At 44.9% G+C, this 19,996-nt stretch overlaps 1 protein-coding gene across 1 annotated transcript in view; it reads left to right on the forward strand.

Moving 5' to 3' along the window:
* Window positions 1–19,996, forward strand: part of usp43a (ubiquitin specific peptidase 43a) — a 528,525-nt gene that overhangs the window by 5,786 nt on the left and 502,743 nt on the right. Inside the window, exon 2 of the mRNA XM_038776890.1 lies at window positions 6,581–6,718. Coding sequence (XP_038632818.1) covers window positions 6,581–6,718 — 138 coding nt within the window. The remainder of the gene's footprint in view (window positions 1–6,580; window positions 6,719–19,996) is intronic.

Raw genomic sequence — 19,996 nt, forward strand, 5'->3', positions numbered from 1 at the left:
ATCTCTCACTCCCCCCCATCTCTCACTCCCCCCATCTCTCACTCCCCCCCTCTCTCCTCCCCCCCATCTCTCACTCCCCCCCATCTCTCACTCCCCCCATCTCTCACTCCCCCCCATCTCTCACTCCCCCCCATCTCTCACTCCCCCCCCATCTCTCACATCCCCCCCATCTCTCCTCCCCCCCCATCTCTCACTCCCCCCATCTCTCACCTCCCCCCCATCTCTCACTCCCCCCCATCTTCTCACTCCCCCCCATCTCCTCACTCTCCCCCCCATCTCTCCTCCCCCCCATCTCTCACTCCCCCCCATCCTCACTCCCCCCATCTCCCATCCCCCCATCTCTCACTCCCCCCCATCTCTCACTCCCCCCCATCTCTCACTCCCCCCCATCTCTCACTCCCCCCCATCTCTCACTCCCCCCATCTCTCTCTACCCCCCCATCTCTCACTCCCCCCCCATCTCTCACTCCCCCCATCTCTCCGCCCCCCATCTTCCATCACTCCCCCACCTCTCTCACTCCCCCCCATCTTCACTCCCCTCCCCCCCCATCTTTCCACTCCCCCCCCATCTTCCTCCCCCCCCACGCTCACTCCCCATCTCTCACTCCCCCCCCATCTCTCTCTCCCCCCATCCTCCCCCCCCCCATCTCTCACTCCCCCCCCATCTCTCTCTCCCCCCCCCATCTCTCTCTCCCCCCCCATCTCTCTCTCCCCCCCCCATCTCTCACTCCCCCCCCATCTCTCACTCCCCCCCATCTCTCACTCCCCCCCATCTCTCACTCCCCCCCATCTCTCACTCCCCCCCATCTCTCACTCCCCCCATCTCTCACTCCCCCCCCATCTCTCACTCCCCCCCCCATCTCTCACTCCCCCCCCATCTCTCACTCCCCCCCCATCTCTCACTCCCCCCCCATCTCTCACTCCCCCCCCATCTCTCACTCCCCCCCCATCTCTCACTCCCCCCCCATCTCTCACTCCCCCCCCATCTCTCACTCCCCCCCCCCCCCCATCTCTCACTTCCCCCATCTCTCACTCCCCTCCCCCCACCATCCCATCTCTCTCTCCCGAACCCCCACCTCTGTCCCCACCCCATCCCTACCCTCATCTCTCAGTCCCCCTCTCTCCCTACCCCCATCTCAGTCCCTACCCCCATCTCTCTGTCCCCCTCTCTCCCTACCCCCATCCTCCCACTGACTCCCACGCCCCCTCTCTCCCATCTCCATCCTCCCACTCACTCCCACTCACTCCCACACCCCCTGTCTCCCTGCCTCCCTGGTGACCCTGGTCACTTGCAAGAAAGTGTTTGAGAGCAGGATTTGTGAACCTGCAGCAAATTCCCAGAGTAAAATCGTCTCCAGGTGTAGACTCGATGGGCCGAATTGCCTCCTTCTGCGCTGTAAATTTTATGATTCTATGATTAACTGCTCTTTATATTCAAGAACGTGCCACTTGTACGCAATGTAATGTACCTCTTAAGGTCCCAGAGAACAAGAGATGGAAATTGAAGAGTCAAATTACCTACTCCTGTCCCTACTTGGGGAAATGGTGGTGTCGTGGTATTATCAGTTGACTAGTAATCCAGGAACCCAGGGTGATGATCAGGGGACTTGAGTTTGAACCACACCATGTTGAAATTTGAATCCAATAAAAATCTGGACACCGAGTATCACAACCGTTGTCACGGTGATGGGGGTTGGGGCTGCTGGAGAAAGTGACTGTTGTGTTTCCATTCACGCCCAAGTATTAAATAGCCGGCCTCCATCAGTTAGACGCAGGTGAGTTTTTCTTTTGTCGTTATTTAAACGGTTGTAAACACGTTGGAGATCCTGGATCTGTGGAAGTACCTGGATCTGAGGTGTCATCCTGTGTTTCCCCAAGAACCTATTGAATCTGATACTTGTTTGCCATTGGCTGATTGTAGAAGGCATGGCTATTGGACAAAGATTTTAATCTGTTTCTGTAAACCCTGAACAGCACTGGGCTAATTTTTAGGGCACTGTTTCAAGCCTGTCATTACTCCCTGGCTAAAAATGCTTGGCTTATTTTTAAACACTGCAAATTTCCTTCTATTCTCCGAAAGAATCTCCACATTCAGTGCCCAATGGTTACAATCTAATTTTTAAAAAAATCCTCGTTGCCTTTCATAAATTCAAGTCTGCATCAATGACACACTGTCTTTAAGTAAGTGTTTTATTTAGTTTGATCCAATATAGGCAACAGTGCAAGTTTGAAAAGTTGCACTGATTTTGCCCCTGGTAGTTACAAATTGGACTGCTTTTGTTTTAACGTAAGTAATGTGCCAAATAAATATAGAGAACGCAAAAGGAGTGGGGAAATGGTTTTGAGGAAATCATTCCTGTAAAGTCACTGATACTGATAGTGAAGAGAGACGTGAGATTTGTTCAAGGGTTGTTGATTGCATCCTGGAGTTCATTATATCAATTATCAATCCCTGTGCGATTTACAGCCCTCTGTGGAGTTGTTAGACGGCAGGTACTTGTCTCACAACAGTCCCCCAACAGCTCTCCCCAGTGACACCAGATCTCTGCATGTAAATACTCATATTCACAGAGCTCCACTCACCAGCTTCTGATTAAACTTTAATATTAGGAGAGCATTGGCACTTCCTACCATTAAAAATTAAACTTGATGGACTCCATTTAAACTTTCAAACTTACTTTTTGGACTGGGCTGCAGTTACATTGCAGTGGGTGCGGAATTGCATAGTAGATGTCATCTAGAACCTTATGGCCAAGGTAAATTATGCATACTTGTACCTCCTGAAATTGAATTAACTGTGATTCCTGTTGCAATTGCTGCAAGTCTTTTGTTTCCTGATGCATTTTGTTAATTGGATTACAAACCTCTCCAGCAAGTAAACACACAAATGAATAAAGGGTGGCACGGTGGTTAGCACTGCTGCCTCAGTGCCAGAGTTCAATTCCGGCCTTGGGTGACTGTGTGACGTTGGCACGTTCTCCCTGTGTCTGCGTGGATTTCCTCAGAGTGTTCTAGTTTTCTTCCACAGGCCAAAGGTGTGAAGGTTAGGTGGATTGGCCATGCTAAAATTGACCCTTAGTTCCAAAGATGTGCAGGTTAGGTGGGATTGTGGGGATAGGGTGAAGTAGTGGGCATGGCTGGAGTGCTCTTTTGGAGGTTCGGTGCAGAATTAATGGGCTGAATGGCCTCCTTCTGTACTGTAGGTCTTCTATGGAATTTCTAGATCTTATTTACACAAAAGGATTACCTGGTCTAAAGCTGAGTGGAGTGTTTTAAGAGCAACAAGTTTGTTATTAAATTTCTCAGTTTTCTCACTAAAATGTACAATTATTTCTGTGACCAAGCCACTCCCAACTTTAATTATCAGCTTGTTGCTTTTAACTTTTTTCAAAGCCCTTAGGCATTGATGAAGGTTGAGAGATTTCGGGTGGCCATTGCTGCATAATGAAGATTCTGAAAGAAGCTGTTATCCTTTTTAAAAGAAAAAATGGTTAAAACAGACAGCCTTTATACAAGACCTTTCACATTGTAACACCTTGAATTGGTTCGCAAGTATTTTGTGCGCAAATATTTTGTGAGTGTGGTGACTAATATTGAGACAAACATGGCTGTGATTCTGAGTGAAATATTAACTCACTCAAAATCCATTCACTTGCACGAAGTTAAATTCAGGCTCTTTATTTCAACAACATTCATGGTTAGTCAATCTTCAACTTGAAAGGATAGCATGGTTGCGCAGTGGGTTAGCCCTGCTGCCTCACGGCGCCGAGGTCCCATGTTCGTCCCGGGCTTTGGGTCACTGTCCGTGTGGAGTTTGCACATTCTCCCCGTATTTGCGTGGGTTTCGCCCCCACAGCCCAAAGATGTGCAAGGTAGGTGGATTGACCACGCTAAATTGCCCCTTACATGGGGAAAAAAATGAATTGGGTACACTAAATTAAAAAAACGAAACTTCAACTTGATGAAACAGAACAGAAACTAATGGGAACACTCAGCATGAGTTTCGATTCATTGTTGACTTTTTCTTTCACTTTCATCACTTTTCCCGCTCATCCAGTTCAACCCTGCACCCCGCAACACACACCCCTCATTTGTTAGCAACTTTTCCTTTCTTCTGTCCTTACTCAAAAGCCGTTCATCTTTAACTTCCTGTTCTGATGGAATCTCAAACTTTCTTTCGCTTTCCATCAATACTGCCTGAATGGTTTCAGCATTTTCTGTTTATTTCAGATTTGCAACATCCACGGTGTTTAGCTTTATGCCATGTTGGTGGAAGGGGTTAGCACACTTTATTCTTCAGCCAGTGTCATGGGATCCTTTACATCACCGCATGCAAATTGGCACTTCAATTTAACATCTCATCTGGAGATCAGATGCTAACTGCACTGATTCTGCTAACAGTTTATGTTATAGCTAAGCAAATTTTACAAACCGATAAGCAGGCTCTGCTGCATTTGAAGTTGCTCGGCAACTGATTTTTAATTCTAATCCAGCTCCAATTACACATTTATACTCATGGAAATTTGCCCTTCAAAAAGCCCTGGTCACAGCAGCTGCCAAATTAAAAAAAAATAAATTTAGAGTACCCAATTCAATTTTTTCCAATTAAGGGGCAATTTAGCGTGGCCAATCCACCTAGCCTGCACATCTTTTGGTTTGTGGGGGTGAAACCCACGCAAACACGGGGAGAATGTGCAAACTTCACACGGACAGTGACCCAGAGCCGGGATTGAACCTGGGACCTCGGCGCCACGAGGCAGCAGGGCTAACCACTGCGCCACCGTGCTGTCCTGTAGCTGCCAAACTTGAGCTCTGTCACTGCAGATACCATGCGCACTTGTTTAAACGTCACATTTTTAGGCTAGAACTCATGGGGTTAACTTTTGTTTTATAAATTTAGAATACCCAATTATTATTTTTTTCCAATTAAGGGACAATTTAGCGTGGCCAATCCACCTACCCTGCACATCTTTGGGCTGTGGGGGTGAGACCCACGCAGACATGGGGAGAATGTATAGACTCCACACACAGTGGGCTGGGATCGAACCTGAGTCCTCAGAGCTGTGAGGTAGCAGTGCTAACTGCACCACCGTGCTGCCCATGGGGTTAATTTTTACACAAGTAATGTTTGAGGGATTGACATGCATCCTGAACTTGGACCCAATTGAAATCCAAAAATGAACCGTCACAATGGAACAAAGTGAAAACCAATAATGCTAATGAATTCGTATCAATTAACTAACATTTATTTTATAATATGCCAATAGTTCATCCATATTACTTTGGTTTATTCATTTTATAACACTATGAACTATATGCATTTAATTAGTACCTATACATTTAAAATGAAATCATAAACACCTCCAGCATTATATTTTAGTTCTAAAGTCTTTGGGCTTTGATCCTGGAAGAACGAGGGTTTCTTTTGCTGAAATATTATAGTTTTGTTAGGCCAAACATCACAAGATCAACTTTAACATGAGCATATATAATTTTGAATTGAAGGCACAGGGAATTTAAAGAGATATTTATTTACTTAAATGTACTTTGTGTCTTTGGTGCTCATGTTCCGACAGTCATAATAGGTTGCTTCATGTTCAGCATCAAGAGTGCAGTGCATACTCCATCCTAACACAGCATTGGAAGTCTGGAGCTCAGCAAGGTGCATGTGCTCCAACATCCCCATGGTTTTAAAAAACAGACTGAAAGCAACTGAATCCCAGATAAGGGACAGTCTGTTGGAGCTACTTCTTCAACCGTTATCAACATTTAAAAAAAAAAAATTAGAGTACCCAATTCATTTTTTCCAATTAAGGGGCAATTTAGTGTGGCCAATCCACCTAGCCTGCACATCTTTGGGTTGGGGTAGGCGAAACCCACGCAAACACGGGGAGAATGTGCAACCTCCACACGGACAGTGACCCAGAGCCGGGATCGAACCTGGGACCCACTGCGCCACCGTGCTGCCCTCCTGTTATCAACATTCTTTAAATACTCTTCTTCCAGGACAGTTAAGACAGCTGGGAGTGTTGGGGGGGGGGGGGGGGGGGGGGGAGAGAGAAGGTGCTGGTTTAGGGTTAACTAGAAAAAGTGGAGGCAGAGAGGGGGGTGGTATGGTAGGGACGGCGAGGTGCAGTTGTTGGCTCTTTATTAAGTTATGCTGTGTTCTCCTGTTTGTTATCTTTTCTTCCTGGTTGTAGTTTTGTTCAATGCCTTAATAAACATATTTTTAAAAAAATTAATCTTTTCCACTGCTGGTGATAAGTTGCCCTGATTTAAATGTGGGATCAATAATAAATAATACATATTAATCAAAATCAAAACCATTCTTTAGATACTGACAACTGTATTTCCAAAGCTCCCTGTTTTTACTTTGCCAATCTAGCATGCACCATTTCATTTTCATCTCCACTGGGGGATGGTGGCACTAGGGTAATTTATCTTGTGTATATTATCCCTGCTGCGCACATGAATTCTGGGCTTCTTGCTGACTAACTAAGGTTTTAATGACTGTGACTTTTCACCTTTCCAAACACTCTGGGCCTGTCTTGCTTTAATAAAGAATGTTTCTTTTATTTCAGAACATTGTAGCAAAATATGGGTCGCAATTTCGTGGGAATTCTCAGCATGATGCACTTGAGTTCCTTCTGTGGTTACTGAACAGAGTTCATGAAGACCTCAATTGTTCACCCAACAAAAAATCAAAGCCTTCCATTAAGGTGAGTTAACACAGCCTGTTTGGTTTGTTTATTACCCAGGTCTCCACTTGCAAGCTACACACACTATCTTATTTAGAAGAGCACAATAGACAATCACAGCTGTAGGAATGAGATCGGTCTGACTGAAGGTTAAAAATATTCCCAAAATACTAGATTAATAGATATGTACTGGATCAGATATTCAAGCCATTTATTCATCTTGGAACATTTACATCTATTCATTTAGTAAAGAAGTTTTAAACAACATAAGACTTTAAGAAATTCACTTTTCGCTGAGTATTGATAATTCCAGGGCTGTAACCAATCCATTCAAAACTTTGCGTAATTGACTTTACCCAAGATATTCAGTCAGAACAGTGTGTTGTGTTGTTACAGATCAAAGGTAAGGTAAAGTCGTCATAGTCCTGGATAACCATGGGCTGCTTTCCCCTTTGAGGGGGAGAGCTTACTGGTGGTGATTTGACATGAAGATTAATGACAAAGAGGATTTCACTTGTATTCTCCATTTTAGACTAAAGAAACCATAAGGTTGTTGGATTAAAAATTTCTTCTTAACATTTTGTTAAAATTCTGTACGTTTCTTCTGGCACATATTCTCGAAATAATGGAAATAATCTCTTACTGGTATCGTGGACAGCAATTGAGCATTCTATCACTAATTTTTCGTAACTACCACATTCAATGAGCTGTGAAATTAGAGCAGAAAGCACTGCATCATTGAGCACAGTGCAGCGGCACCATTTGTGTAAGCACCAAATCATGGAACGTGCAAAATGGGCTCATGTACAGTCCTCTGACAAATCGATGTCGGCCATCTTAGTTTAAAATTACACTTGGCAAGCAGGTTGCTTGTTTGTGGGAAAGTCCTTTCTTGCTGCCTAAACAGAAGTGGCTAATCGCCCATTTGTTGTAATACCCATCCAACATAATTTGAAAATGATGAAATCAGGGGAAAACGCCTGAATCTACGATTCACAAAAAGAGGGACTTTGGTTTCCATGAAAATAGAAAAAGAATCTCATGGTCGAGCTATGACGCATTTCTCGTTTTTCATGAGAGTGTTCACTTATTGTTCATTCTAATATATTTGCGGGTAGATAAGGCAAAGTTGGCACAGCCCCAGGTGACCATAGGCTTTGAGGGGGAGAGCTGACTGATGGTGATTTAACCTGAAGATCACCATGCCTCGGGCAAGGGGCAAGGTTGAGAAGCCGGTGCCTTCGTGAATAACCTCAGCCACTATGGGAATTGAATCCACAGCCTCGTTCTGCATCATGAACCAGCTGTCTTGCCAACTGAGCTGAGGATATTTGGTGTTTATTGACGAGGTCTGATTCTCCGCGTGCGAGTGAACATCCAGCTTACATCGCACATCTTATTGATCCTTTTTTAAACATTTTGATTTTTGTGAGGAAAACCTAATGTTTCTGGCATGCTCGTATATTTTGCTCTTAATTTTTTAAACAGTCCCGCTTTTATTCTCATTTTGGTATTAAATAATTTCAGAGTTTGTATTTAAGGAGATTTTACAATTAATTGTTAAATCTTGGTTTTGGCTGAGAAATTTGATTCGACATTTTAGAAAATTGCGAAGCAAATCACAAGGCGTAGCAGCTGCTGTTTTCAGATATGAAGTGTGCTATTCATGCTATGAACACAAAAACTGATTTCAAATTCCAGCTGTAGGTGTACCTTCTATGGCAGTTTTTGCTTCATTTGCCTGTTAGGCTGGGATAGTTGTGTTTTGTGTTCATTAATGCAAAGTTTCAGCTTCAGAATTCATTCAAAGTTTAAAGAAAATGGTTACTTGCCCATTGTGAAGATGAGCACTGCACCTTCTAAATGTCTCTTCCCTGATAAATTGCTATTTAGTAATTTTTGTGGTAATTATATACTTTTCGAATTGTTGTGGCTGGGTAAGCAAAATGGTTTAATGTGATTTGAGAATATGGTTAACCAAATCATTTCATTTGCCTCTTGTAGCCTGTAGGGAAAGAACCCGCTTTACATCAAGATCCATGATTTGACAGCAAAATTTGTCTTTCAGCCAGTCTTAGAAAGTTAGGAACAAGACTATGAAGGCAAAACTGTACCCTCAATTGGTCTAAATTCTTTCCACTCAAGTGACCACCCCCATCTGGGATGGAGAATGAAATTTAATAGAGGCGAATGTAAATAGTGCAAATTGGAGGTGAAAATAGTAAACAGATGTGCTCCGTGAATGGTGCCCAATACTTGAGGGATAAAATTGTGATCAAGCTGTATTCTGTTCAGAACGCCTCTTGAGTAATTCTGGTTTCTGAGATGGAAGGGAGACAGTCAAGCACTGGGGACAGTGCAATGCAAAGCCACGTAGCTGATCCCAAGGTCTTGACAACGAGGAAAGACTGGAGAGACTTGGGTTTTCCACCTTGAAAGGAGGCACCTGTAGAAAGATGTAATATTGTAAACTGAATAGGGAAGCTAATTATGGAAACTAACTTAAACTGAAATTGTGAAAGGAGGACAAGAAGCCAAAGTGTTAAAGTGGAAAGGTACATTTTCGGACTAATATCAGGTAATAGCTCTTCACACAACAGGGTATGTTTTGACAATAGTGTGCAATGGGCGATAGCAAATTGGCAGCTTGTTTCCTAACTGTCCTGTTTTATTTCCATGGGGGGGGATGGCCCATTAATTAAAAAATTTTTCCACAAATATTAAAAGTCAAAATGTATCCCAATGTGTAAGAACACGTGGCATGAATTCCCAGAGAGAACAGTGGAGGCAAATGCCCTAGAATCATTTAAGATTCAACGGCTTGATGAAATGAACCTCGGTGTAGGGTCATTTTTGATCAGTAAGCTAAGAAGGGCTGAATGATTATCTCCGTTTGTAATTATTTTGTAATTTTGTGATTCATTGCAATTGATGCACTATGACTGGCGAGTGGGAAGATGGTTTTGTAAGCTGGATGGGCTTTGTTTCAGTGTAGTTCCGTCTTTCTGCTCTGTTACTCACATTGGGTGAGTATTACTCACATTACCTTGTTTACCCCAGCCCCAGTCTCTACCCCCACTACCAGCTTCTGGGAGCCAAAATTGAACGTTTTGTTAAAGGTATTGAGGTTGAGTGGCACGGTGGTATAGTGGTTAGCGCTGCTGCCTATGGTGCTGAAGACCTGGGTTCGATCCCGGGTCATTGTGTGGAGTTTGCGCGTTCTCCTCGTGTCTGCGTGGGTTTTGATGTGTTGAATAAGCTGGGTCTGCGAGGACTGCGTTTACTGCAGCAGTGAGAGAGACAGGCTTTAAACACTTAAAGAAATGCAACTCTATTTTATTGAACTCTTAACTATCATACATACTGTAACTGTGGGTTGACACTATCCTGAGTTGACTGGAGACCTGAGGCCAACCTGACCAGACTATCTTACTACCACATGGTGTGTGTTCTAGTTGTTGCTCACGAGCTCTAACTGTCTCAGAGGCTGGATCCCGAGAGAGCGGGGAAACTAGTGCCCTCTGGCTTTATAGTGGTCGTGTCCTGTCTGGTGATTGGCTGCTGTGTTCTGTGTGTTCATTGGTCATCATGTGTGCCAATCAATGCCTGTCTGTGCACCATCATATACTTGTGTGTATATTATGACAGGTTTCACCTCCACAACCCAAAGATGTGCAGGCTAAGTGGATTGACCATGCTAAATTGCTGCTTAATTGGAAAAAAAATAATTGGGTACTATAAATTTGTTTTTAAAAGAAGTGTTGAGGTTAAGTCCTGTTGACCTAATGGGAAGCTATGTTGCCGTAACTGTCTAGACTGGAAATTAAAAATCCTCCCATTTTCTTTCCTGAATTGAATGCAGAGCCATGCAGTGCGAGCTATCAGACCATCTTAAACAATTAAGAGGAAGCGTCTATATTTGAATTGCGTTGTTTGAATGGCTGAACATGGTACAAATATTTGGAAATGGTTTTGTTTAACCTGATATTCCTGTATGTTTAATTGAAGCACGCCATTTATAAAAGAGCTTTACAATTTATATTAAAGATTATGACTTCTAAAAATTTTCTCTTTAATATTTGGGCAGTTGGAAGTCAACATTAAGTGAGCCACATGAACTCGAGGATCCACAGTTTCTCCCCCTTTTTGGAGACTTAGCTGAGACTCTGCCTGCGTGGCATTAAAAGTGCTACAGTCGCGGCCGGTATCAAACATTGTTTGATTATAGTTTTGTGAAGTGCACGGGGCACTTTTTAACTATGTGACAGTTGCTATTTAAATGCAAGTTGTTCTTGCAATGTTGTGCTCGCAGGGGGGGTGGTGTGGGTGGTGGTGTGGGGGGGGGGGGGGGGGGGCACACAATAGCACAGGATTCCTGCTTCTCAATGCTGTCTGTAAATGTCCACACGTCATTTCAAGGTAGGGGTTAGGTAATCACTTGGATGTTGCATTCCCCAGTGGGAGGGCAAATTGGTAGTGAGGGCTTGTCAGGTCGGGGCGAGGCAGGTCAGGATGTGCATTGGGTGGGGGGGCGGGGGGAGGGGCACGGTGGGAGTCAGAGGGTTGGGGGAGTATTCAGGATTGTCGGAGTCAGTCAGTGCGAGTGGTTGAGGAATTGCCCAGGTGTTAGATTAGATTTTTCTCTAACATTTCTAACAGGGAAACGTTCCATCTATCCAGGTAGATCAGTTGGAATTCTCCAAAGTGTCTTGGAGACTATCGGAGAGTCCCAGGGATCAGTGGAATTGCTTATCGGAGGTTCACACTTCCCGGGTAATTCCCATACGATGTCTCTGGGGTCTTGCAGCACATAAGCCGGGGTACATCTGGTCTCTGACTATCCAGAGACCAGAAGGTCTGGGCCAATGCCTCATGTCAATATGAGGAGAATATTTGATTTTTTTTTAGAGGTATCGCTTATAAAGGAATTTTAACCTGCACATTGAAGAAGATTGATTGTTGACAAAGTAAATGTTGAAAAAGTAGCAACTGAAAGATTCACGTTCCCAGTATAAATCCAGGTTGATGTAATAACATTAGCTCCTGCAGTAAATTCAAACCGACAACTCCCCATTCACAGTTTTGGTCTCTGGAGATGAAACTGCTTCCTCTGAGGGATGTTGAGAATTGAATGTGTTATTCAAACTCCATTTCCTGTTTTCATTTGACACTTGGCTTCAGAGCAGTATTGAGAGAGTTTGGGGTGGAACACGTTTCCCATCCACTCTCCTGATCACCATTCAGTGTGCATCAGCTTCAAGAGTCTCTCAACTAAATTACTGAGAAATCCATGCAGCCTGTTTTCCTGAGCATGCATAGCTTCGCCTGAAGATCCTCGTTTACAAGATAGCAAAGTTTAGGGACCTAAAGTGCGCGCAGGATTAATGCTGCAAGTTCTGAAATCACTGAGGAGCGTTAAACACATTTGTTGTCACTTCATTCCTTCTCTTTACAACTGTAAGCAGGTGTTGCTGATGTGTGTACTTTTTGATTATTTAAGTTCTGAGTACAAGAGCGCATCAGCTTCCTATAGCTCAGATGTCAGACAAGCCAGGTTACAACTGTTGAATTACGTCCGGTTGTTAACTATGTCCTCCTAGGGCAGCACGGTGGCCTAGTGGTTAGCATAACCGCCTCACGGCGCTGAGGTCCCAGGTTCGATCCCGGCTCTGGGTCACTGTCCGTGTGGAGTTTGCACATTCTCCCCGTGTTTGCGTGGGTTTCGCCCCCACAACCCAAAAATGTGCAGAGTAGGTGGATTGGCCACGCTAAATTGCCCCTTAATTGGAAAAAATAATTGGGTAATCTAAATTTATAAAAAAAAAAACTATGTCCTCCTGACAGAAATATTTTTTTTAAAAAACACACTCTGGTCAGAGTTTAATAAGAAGAGCAAGGTTCCCGTTGCTGAGGACTAGGAGTGGGTACTAACTCCACTCATCTGTAGGGAGATGCAACGCATACAATTACAATGCAGATGGGAAGTGCCCCTCGGGGACAAGGGCTACCCACAGAAGACATGTCACCCGTGTGATGACCTCAGATTCCAGCTGAGAGAAGGTGTAACGAGACTTCTGCCGTAACCCGGAATTTGGTGGAGCGCCCCATTGGAATCCTGAAAACTGTGAGGACATCCTGAGAGCATCATATTGTATCTGCCTGGCTGAGGGCAGTGCGGTTTCGCTTTGAAGAGGCTCACATCATGGAGACACTGCTGAGATAACTGTGTGCACGTGGATTTTGAGAGTACTTGATCTTTTGACAGGCATTATCACCTGTTCTATTCAGCACCACACCATCGCCTGTCAGGAATGCTGATGACTTGGGGGCAGCCCCACCTCTAAGGTGCTGCGAGCACACCAAGAACATCGCAGAACTCTGTGCTGTTCAGGTACGAGATTCTTGTAGCAAACGCAATTCACATCAAGATACAGGCATGACTGATCTGGAGAGTGACTTTGAAGCTGGACAGTCAATGTGCTCGGGTTATAAACTGTGCAGGGGAGGGGCACTGGACTGTGACACTTACCTTCAGTTTTTTTAATGACCCTTTCTGAGTTACAAAGCCAGGGCTCACAGTGTGGTCAGGAGCAAACACCTAATCCAGATCCTTGCCTGCTCCAAAAACCAATTCAAATTCAAATTGAATCCAATTCATGGACCCCACAAGGGAGACACCCCAGATCTCAGCCAAAAGGCTACTACGCTTGATCTTCGCCAAAAGGCCGAGAAGCGATCCAAGGTTTTACATCTGATTGGCATGAACACTGCTCATCACAACAAGGCGCCAAAGACAAAGAGGTATAATTGGGAGTGTATTTATAATCGTCAATGTTCAGTCCAGGTGAGTAACACACATGCCAATATTGGGCAAATATGTTGTCTTTTGTTTTATAAATTTAGAGTATCCAATTATTTCTTTTCCAATTGAGGGGCAATTTTAGTGTGGCCAATTCACCTATCGTGTACATCTTTGGGTTGTGGAGGCGAGACCCACACAGACATGGGGAGGGTGTGCAAACTCCACACAGACAGTGACCCAGGGCCGGGATCGAACCTGGGACCTCGGCGCTGTGTTAACCACTGTGCCACTTTGCTACCCTACAAATACGTTATTTTAACCTCGCTAACCCTGCCGCTTGGTGCTCCCCCAACATTCACATCAGAGGTGAAGGTGGCCTTCTTACTGTTACGTCCTGTTATTTGTGAATGCCTTGGTGGGAGCCCGCTGGAGCGCCGAGATCTGGCGTGTTTTGGTGGCACTGTTGTGTGGTAGTTTCACCTTCCTCGAACTGTTGAGCTGGAGCTGATGGGACCACAAGAAGAGGAGATTCTGATTGCACAGACACTCCCGGAGTCACCTGTGTGGATAGCCCTGGAGCCTGGAGTGTGAACTGCTGGTCCTTTTTCCTATGGGTGCCTGAGGGCCCTTGGCTGACTCCTTGAGGAGGAAGAGCAGCTGGAGTGAGCTTGTGATGTATTTCCCCCATCCCCATCAGGTCGACACTGATGGATGGCAGCGAGCGCTTCAGCAATGGTCCTGCAGAAACTGCACTCCAATGTCCTGGACCAAGGTCTCTACGGTGGCTGCTTTTGTATCAGCATTGACTTCGATAGTACGCTGGCGCTTTGATCTTGGATTAAAGGTGGACAGATTCCTTCACCATGCCTTTTAATCCAAGATATCCCTTCTCGATGTTCCCAAGCTTGCCTTTGCAGCTCCAGCAACTGAGGTAGAACCAAGTCCAGAGGCTCATCATCTTACTCTGACTCAGCAGGTTCCTGGCTCTCAGCAATCCTCTTGAGTGCTGGCAACCTCAAATGTCCCTGCTTTTGCCGGCTGCGGATCAGACTTGACCGTGAGGCTACTCCAGAACTAGGTCCCACCGAGATGTATGTCTCTGTGCTAGTGCCGGGTGTGGGTTAGCTCTGTGACGGGTCTGCAATTAGGGTGTCAGCAGATTCTGCCTCCAAGGCTTGAGCCGAGGACTTGGCTCGTGGGCCCCCCTCAGCGGCTTCCCAGGTGTGCCTGCAAAAGAAGGGAAAGATAATTTGTGCATGGTGGAGGCATGTGAAATAGGAGACATCACAGCATGGTTGTCTGATTGATGTTGCAGAGCTGGATCCTCACTTGGTTGAGTGCCACTGGCCTCGCCATCAGCACGCGAGCGGTCCACATCCTCGCTGGCCACTTAGATGGTTATATCTTCAAAGCCTATCAGGACCTTGAGTTTGGCCGTTCCTCGGCAAAAGGGAGAGGTCCCAGACAGGTGGTGTGCCAGCTTGTCCTGCATAAAGACAGGTGGAGATCAGAGTAAGCAAGACGCCTGACAGGCCAGATGAGAAGGATGCCTGGTATATGTGGATTGGGAATAGTGCTATGGATGGGATGAGGGCATGCTCCACAAAGGAGATGATGGTGTGTGTTTGAGTGAGTGAGAGTCCCTTAAGCTGGCCGTGAGCGTGATCCCTGTGGATGTGAGTCGAGAGCAATGGGAGTGACTTTCCCTGGAGGAACGGAATAAATCATTCCCTCTCTCCCTGGACTGTGTGGAAGTCCTTTTTTTTGTGGGTTTTGGTGTTCATCAGCTGTGCTACTGCCTCCCATGCTGGATTTGTCACTTTGGGCAAAGAGTCTCATCTGAATGAGTGCTGAGGACTTTACTGCGTGCCTCCACTGCGTCCAGGCCCTCATGAGATGCATCACAGAATTTTGGGGGCAGCATGTTTCCCCCTTTTGAATGCCTTGATGTGAAACTCCTACCTCTCCAGTTTTTTTTCAACCAAGTTGCGCAGGAGATAGGGTTAAATGAAAGCTGTCATTGCCGTCGGCGGGTCAAAGGTCGATTTTTCATGCCAGCTTTCAGACTCCTGATTTCACAGAAAATCCCTTTCGCAAACGTATACGCAGCTCAAAGGTGGCATGGTAGCACAGTGGTTAGCACTGTTGCTTCGCAGCGCCAGGGGACCCGGGTTCGATTCCTGGCTTGGGTCACTGTCTGTGCAGACACTGTCTCCCAGTGTCTGCGTGGGTTTCCTCTGGATGCTCCGGTTTCCTCCCACAAGTCCCGAAAGACAAGCTATTAGGTGAATTCGACATTCTGAATTCTCCCTCCGTGTACCCGAACTGTGAAATTGGCGACTAGGGGCTTTTCACAGAAACTTCATTGCAGTGTTAATGTAAGCCTACTTGTGACACTAATGATGGTTATTATTCGTTCATAAGGATGAGCTGTAATCACTTTGAAGTGTACAAACCTGTTTCAGGGACTGACAGGGGGATGCAGAAGGATGTTTGCCCTGACAGAAGTCTAGAACCAGGTGGCACTTTCTCAGAATAAGAGTTGATCATTTAGATGAAATGAGGAGGAATTTCTTTACTCCGGTGAATCTGTAGAATTCTCTACCCCAGAGGCCTGTGTGGGCTAAGTCATTGAGTATATTCAAAGTTAATGCTGACAGATTTCGAGATGCCAATGACATCAATTGATATGGGGATAGTGCAAGAAGAGGGTTGCGTTGATGTGGAAGAATAACCATGATGCCACATGGCTGAATATGCAGCATCTGCTGGCTTTTCCGAAAGTGCCGTAGGCCAAGGAGATTGGCTGAGATTATATATATATAAGAGTATGAGAAGTGCTGCTCATGCGCTCGGGGCTCTGTCAATTTGGGCTCGTAACAGAAAGGTGGCTCACACTAGTTTCAGTGACATGTGCCAGTGTGAAGTTCGTATCTTCGGGCACAGTCATTCCGTTCCATCTCGTGTGAGAAACTTCAGTTTCTTTGGGCCTTCTGGAGTTTGAGGGGGGGCTAGAGGATGTGTGTAGTGAGGTCGCTCCAAGTGGTGCCTGGCAGAAATAGATGCACTTTCAGAGCAGGCATGGGTTTGTGGCCGGTGGCCTAGTAGGTGCCTCAGTTCTGGCAAAACGATTGAAGATGAGGTTGCCTCTCACGGTCCAGGGTTACCTTTCCCTGACCCTAGTACCTTGTTCTCTCCTTCACATTCCTTTCCATTGTCCTCGGAGGTTAGCAGCTTCTCTGTGCCCTCGCGTGGTAACTCCACTCACTTTTGCAATGCCGTGTTGTGCAATATACAACAGTCTGTGTCAATGCTGGATGCAGTCTGAAGTAATGCTCCACTGGACTGGTCAACGCAGCGGGAGCACATTTTCAGCAAGCCAGTGGTCTGCCCTATGATTGCCTTGGATGCTCCGTGTGCTGCATTGTAACAGGTCTCCAAGGGGCACCGAGAACCTGGGTTCTATCCCAGCCTGGGCCACTGTCCGTGTGGAGTTTGCACATTCTCCCTGTGTTAGCATGAGTTTCACCCCCACAACCCAAAGATGTGCAGGGTAGGTGGAATGGCCACACTAAATTGACCCTTAATTGGGGGAAAAAAGTAATTGGGTATTCTAAAATTAAAAAAAAAAGAATCCCAGTAGTATGGCTTCTGCTCAAAATTACTTTCTGTTTTAAAGTTGACTTTTTATGCTTCATCAAGGAATAAAACGTTGACTTGCCATTCAGTTGATTTTGTCTGACAATACTTGTCTGTTCAAATAAAAACCTTGATTTAATTTGTATACTCCCGACAGAAAGGGATGATCTCAGCCAATTGAGCTCATTCTTGTAACATCCAGCATTTGATGCTTGGCAACTGACTTCGATAGTTGGCCAACGGATTTCATCCTTTTTTCAGATAATGCTTTGATTACCAAGACAAAATGCTTTGGTAATCACTCTTAACAGCCTGTTGCTGAATCTACTGAGAAATAAGAGAAAATGACATACAAACATGTGAACAACATATGAAGCCCCTCAAACCTGTCCCACCATTTCATAGAATGGATGATCCGATAGTGACCTCAAATCTACATCCGTCCTACCCCGATAACCTTTCACCCCGTTGCTCATCGACCCACCTCTGTCTTAAAAATATTCAAAGACTCTGCTTCCACTGTATTTTCAAGAAGACAATTGCAAAGACTCGACCGTGAGAGAAAAAAAATTCACCACACCTTTTTAAAAGGGCGACCAGATATTTTAAAACTGTGATCCCTAGTTCTAAATCCTCCCACAGGAGGAAACATTCTCTCCACATCCACCCTGCCAAGACGCCTCAGGATCCTATATATTTTATTCAAGCCCCCTCTTGAACGTCTAAACTCCGGTGAATACAAGTCTAACCTGCCCAACCTTTCCTCCGAAGACAACCCACCCATTTCAGGTATTAGTTTGGTAAACCTTCTTTCAACTGCTTCCAACGCATTTACATCCTTAAATAAGATGACCAATACTGCACATACTACTCCAGATGTGGTATCACCAGTGCTTTGTATAACTGAAGCACAACCCTCCCTATTTTTGTGTTCAATTCCCTTTGCAACAGATGTCAACATTCTTTCACTTTCCTAATTACTTGCTGTACCTGCAAACCAGCCGTTTGCAATTCATGCACTAGGACACCCAGATCCCTCTGCATCTAAGAGCCCTGCTTCCTATTAGCCAGCCAGTCTTCCATTACAAGGGATACATTCTTATAAGCTTTATTTTATCCTTAAATAAAGTACCCAGGTACTGAAGTAGTTAAGGTTTAAAGCAAAGATTTCCACAAGATCTCGGATGGGGTTGATTGACGTTTCTCACTGCATTTTCTAAAACCATACTTATCTCTAGATCAGTTTAGTTCTCATTGCCTCCCTTCACATAAAGTCCTGAGGGGAGCCATCTCGTTTTCAAGTGTGCAACATGACAATTAGCAGTGCCCAGAGGTACCGGGAGTCTGAGCCTGATTCTGGGGTAGGATCCTGCGCTAAGCTGAGGTTGAAGTTCAAGCATAAGCGCCAGTTTGAGCAAAGTTGAGGCTGTGTGGAGTTCATTCTCTGTTCCTGCCTGATTCCAAATATGCAGCCTGCTTCTACCCGCTGTAAAATGTTTTGCTTTTTCGATGTTTTATATAACTGTTTGCTGGCACAATGTCGCTAGGCTGTGGATTCCACTGCCATTGTGCCGTGATGTCTCTCGTGTTGGAACTTGGTCAACATTTGTATCCCTTTTTGTTTTACTTGAGCTGTTGGTACTTGCTGTCAGAGACTGCTTTGCAGCTGGAAAAATAAACCACGTCAAACGTTCTAATGCACGAGTGAGCTACCTAATCAGCTACAACAGCTCCTTGAGTCTGGAGAATGTGATTGAGCTGCCGACAAAGGACAACTAAGGGACTGGCTGGCAGGTTTTGACATTAGCATACCCCAAGTCAGGTCAGTGTATATGTTGGTCGTGGGCGATCTGAATCTGGGACCGTTGTTGGCAGTGGGGTTCAGGGCATGAAGGGTTGGGAAGGCCCACACTTAACTCGGTCTAAGCTGACTGTAGGATGAAGGTAGCGGGGCAGTTGTGAGATCTGTGAATACAGAGCTGACCCAGTCGGGGAGTGAAGTGTGCCAGGTATAGCTTATCCCATTTGCGGCGATTTTGGTTTTTCACAGCATTTCGCAGAGAATAGCCAAAGGGGTGGATTGGGCATAATGTTGAACCTGATTCATTAACTTTTTTTTTCATGAAGACTGACTAATGTCTGACCTCAACATGGTGGATTCCAGCATTAACATTTTATTCAAATAGTGAAAAACAAACCGGATCAAAAGTTAAGCTCAATTAAAATGTGTGTTATGTGTAGCACCTGTAGAAATGTTTTTTTTTCTTTATCTAGAAAATAACCTGTAAAAGGAAAAGAAGAGATAATTGAAAATAGACACTTAGCACCTCACTGTGAAGGCAATTGTTCATGACTTTGAATAAGCGATCGAATATTGAAAAGAACTAAAATGCACTAAATTCAGTACGGTTATAATTTGAAAAGCAAAATTAAATTGTATGAAATACAGAAACTTCATAAATAATACAAAACATCAGTGCATTATCATCTAAGTTTTACATTTACAAATGCATCCATTTAAATCGGGTGTGGATTTACTTAATTGATTTCTCATTTGGTTGCAACTTTTTATTTTTTGATGGGATGTAGGCATTTATTACCAGTTCTGAATTGTCCTAGAACTGAGTGGCTTGCTGGGCCATTTCGGAGGGCGGTTTAGACCAACCACATTGCTGCGGTTCACATGTACATCAGGTAAGGACAGCAGATTTCCTTCCCTAAAGGACATTAGTGAACCCAGATGGGTTTTTACAACAGTATTCAATGGTTTCATAGTGATCATCAGAGTCTTAATTGCATAATCCTTTTAGTGCATTCAAATTTTGCCATTTGCTGTGGTGGGATTCAAACCCTGCACC

Source organism: Scyliorhinus canicula, chromosome 18 (assembly GCF_902713615.1).
Source record: "Scyliorhinus canicula chromosome 18, sScyCan1.1, whole genome shotgun sequence".
Lineage (NCBI taxonomy): Eukaryota > Metazoa > Chordata > Chondrichthyes > Carcharhiniformes > Scyliorhinidae > Scyliorhinus > Scyliorhinus canicula.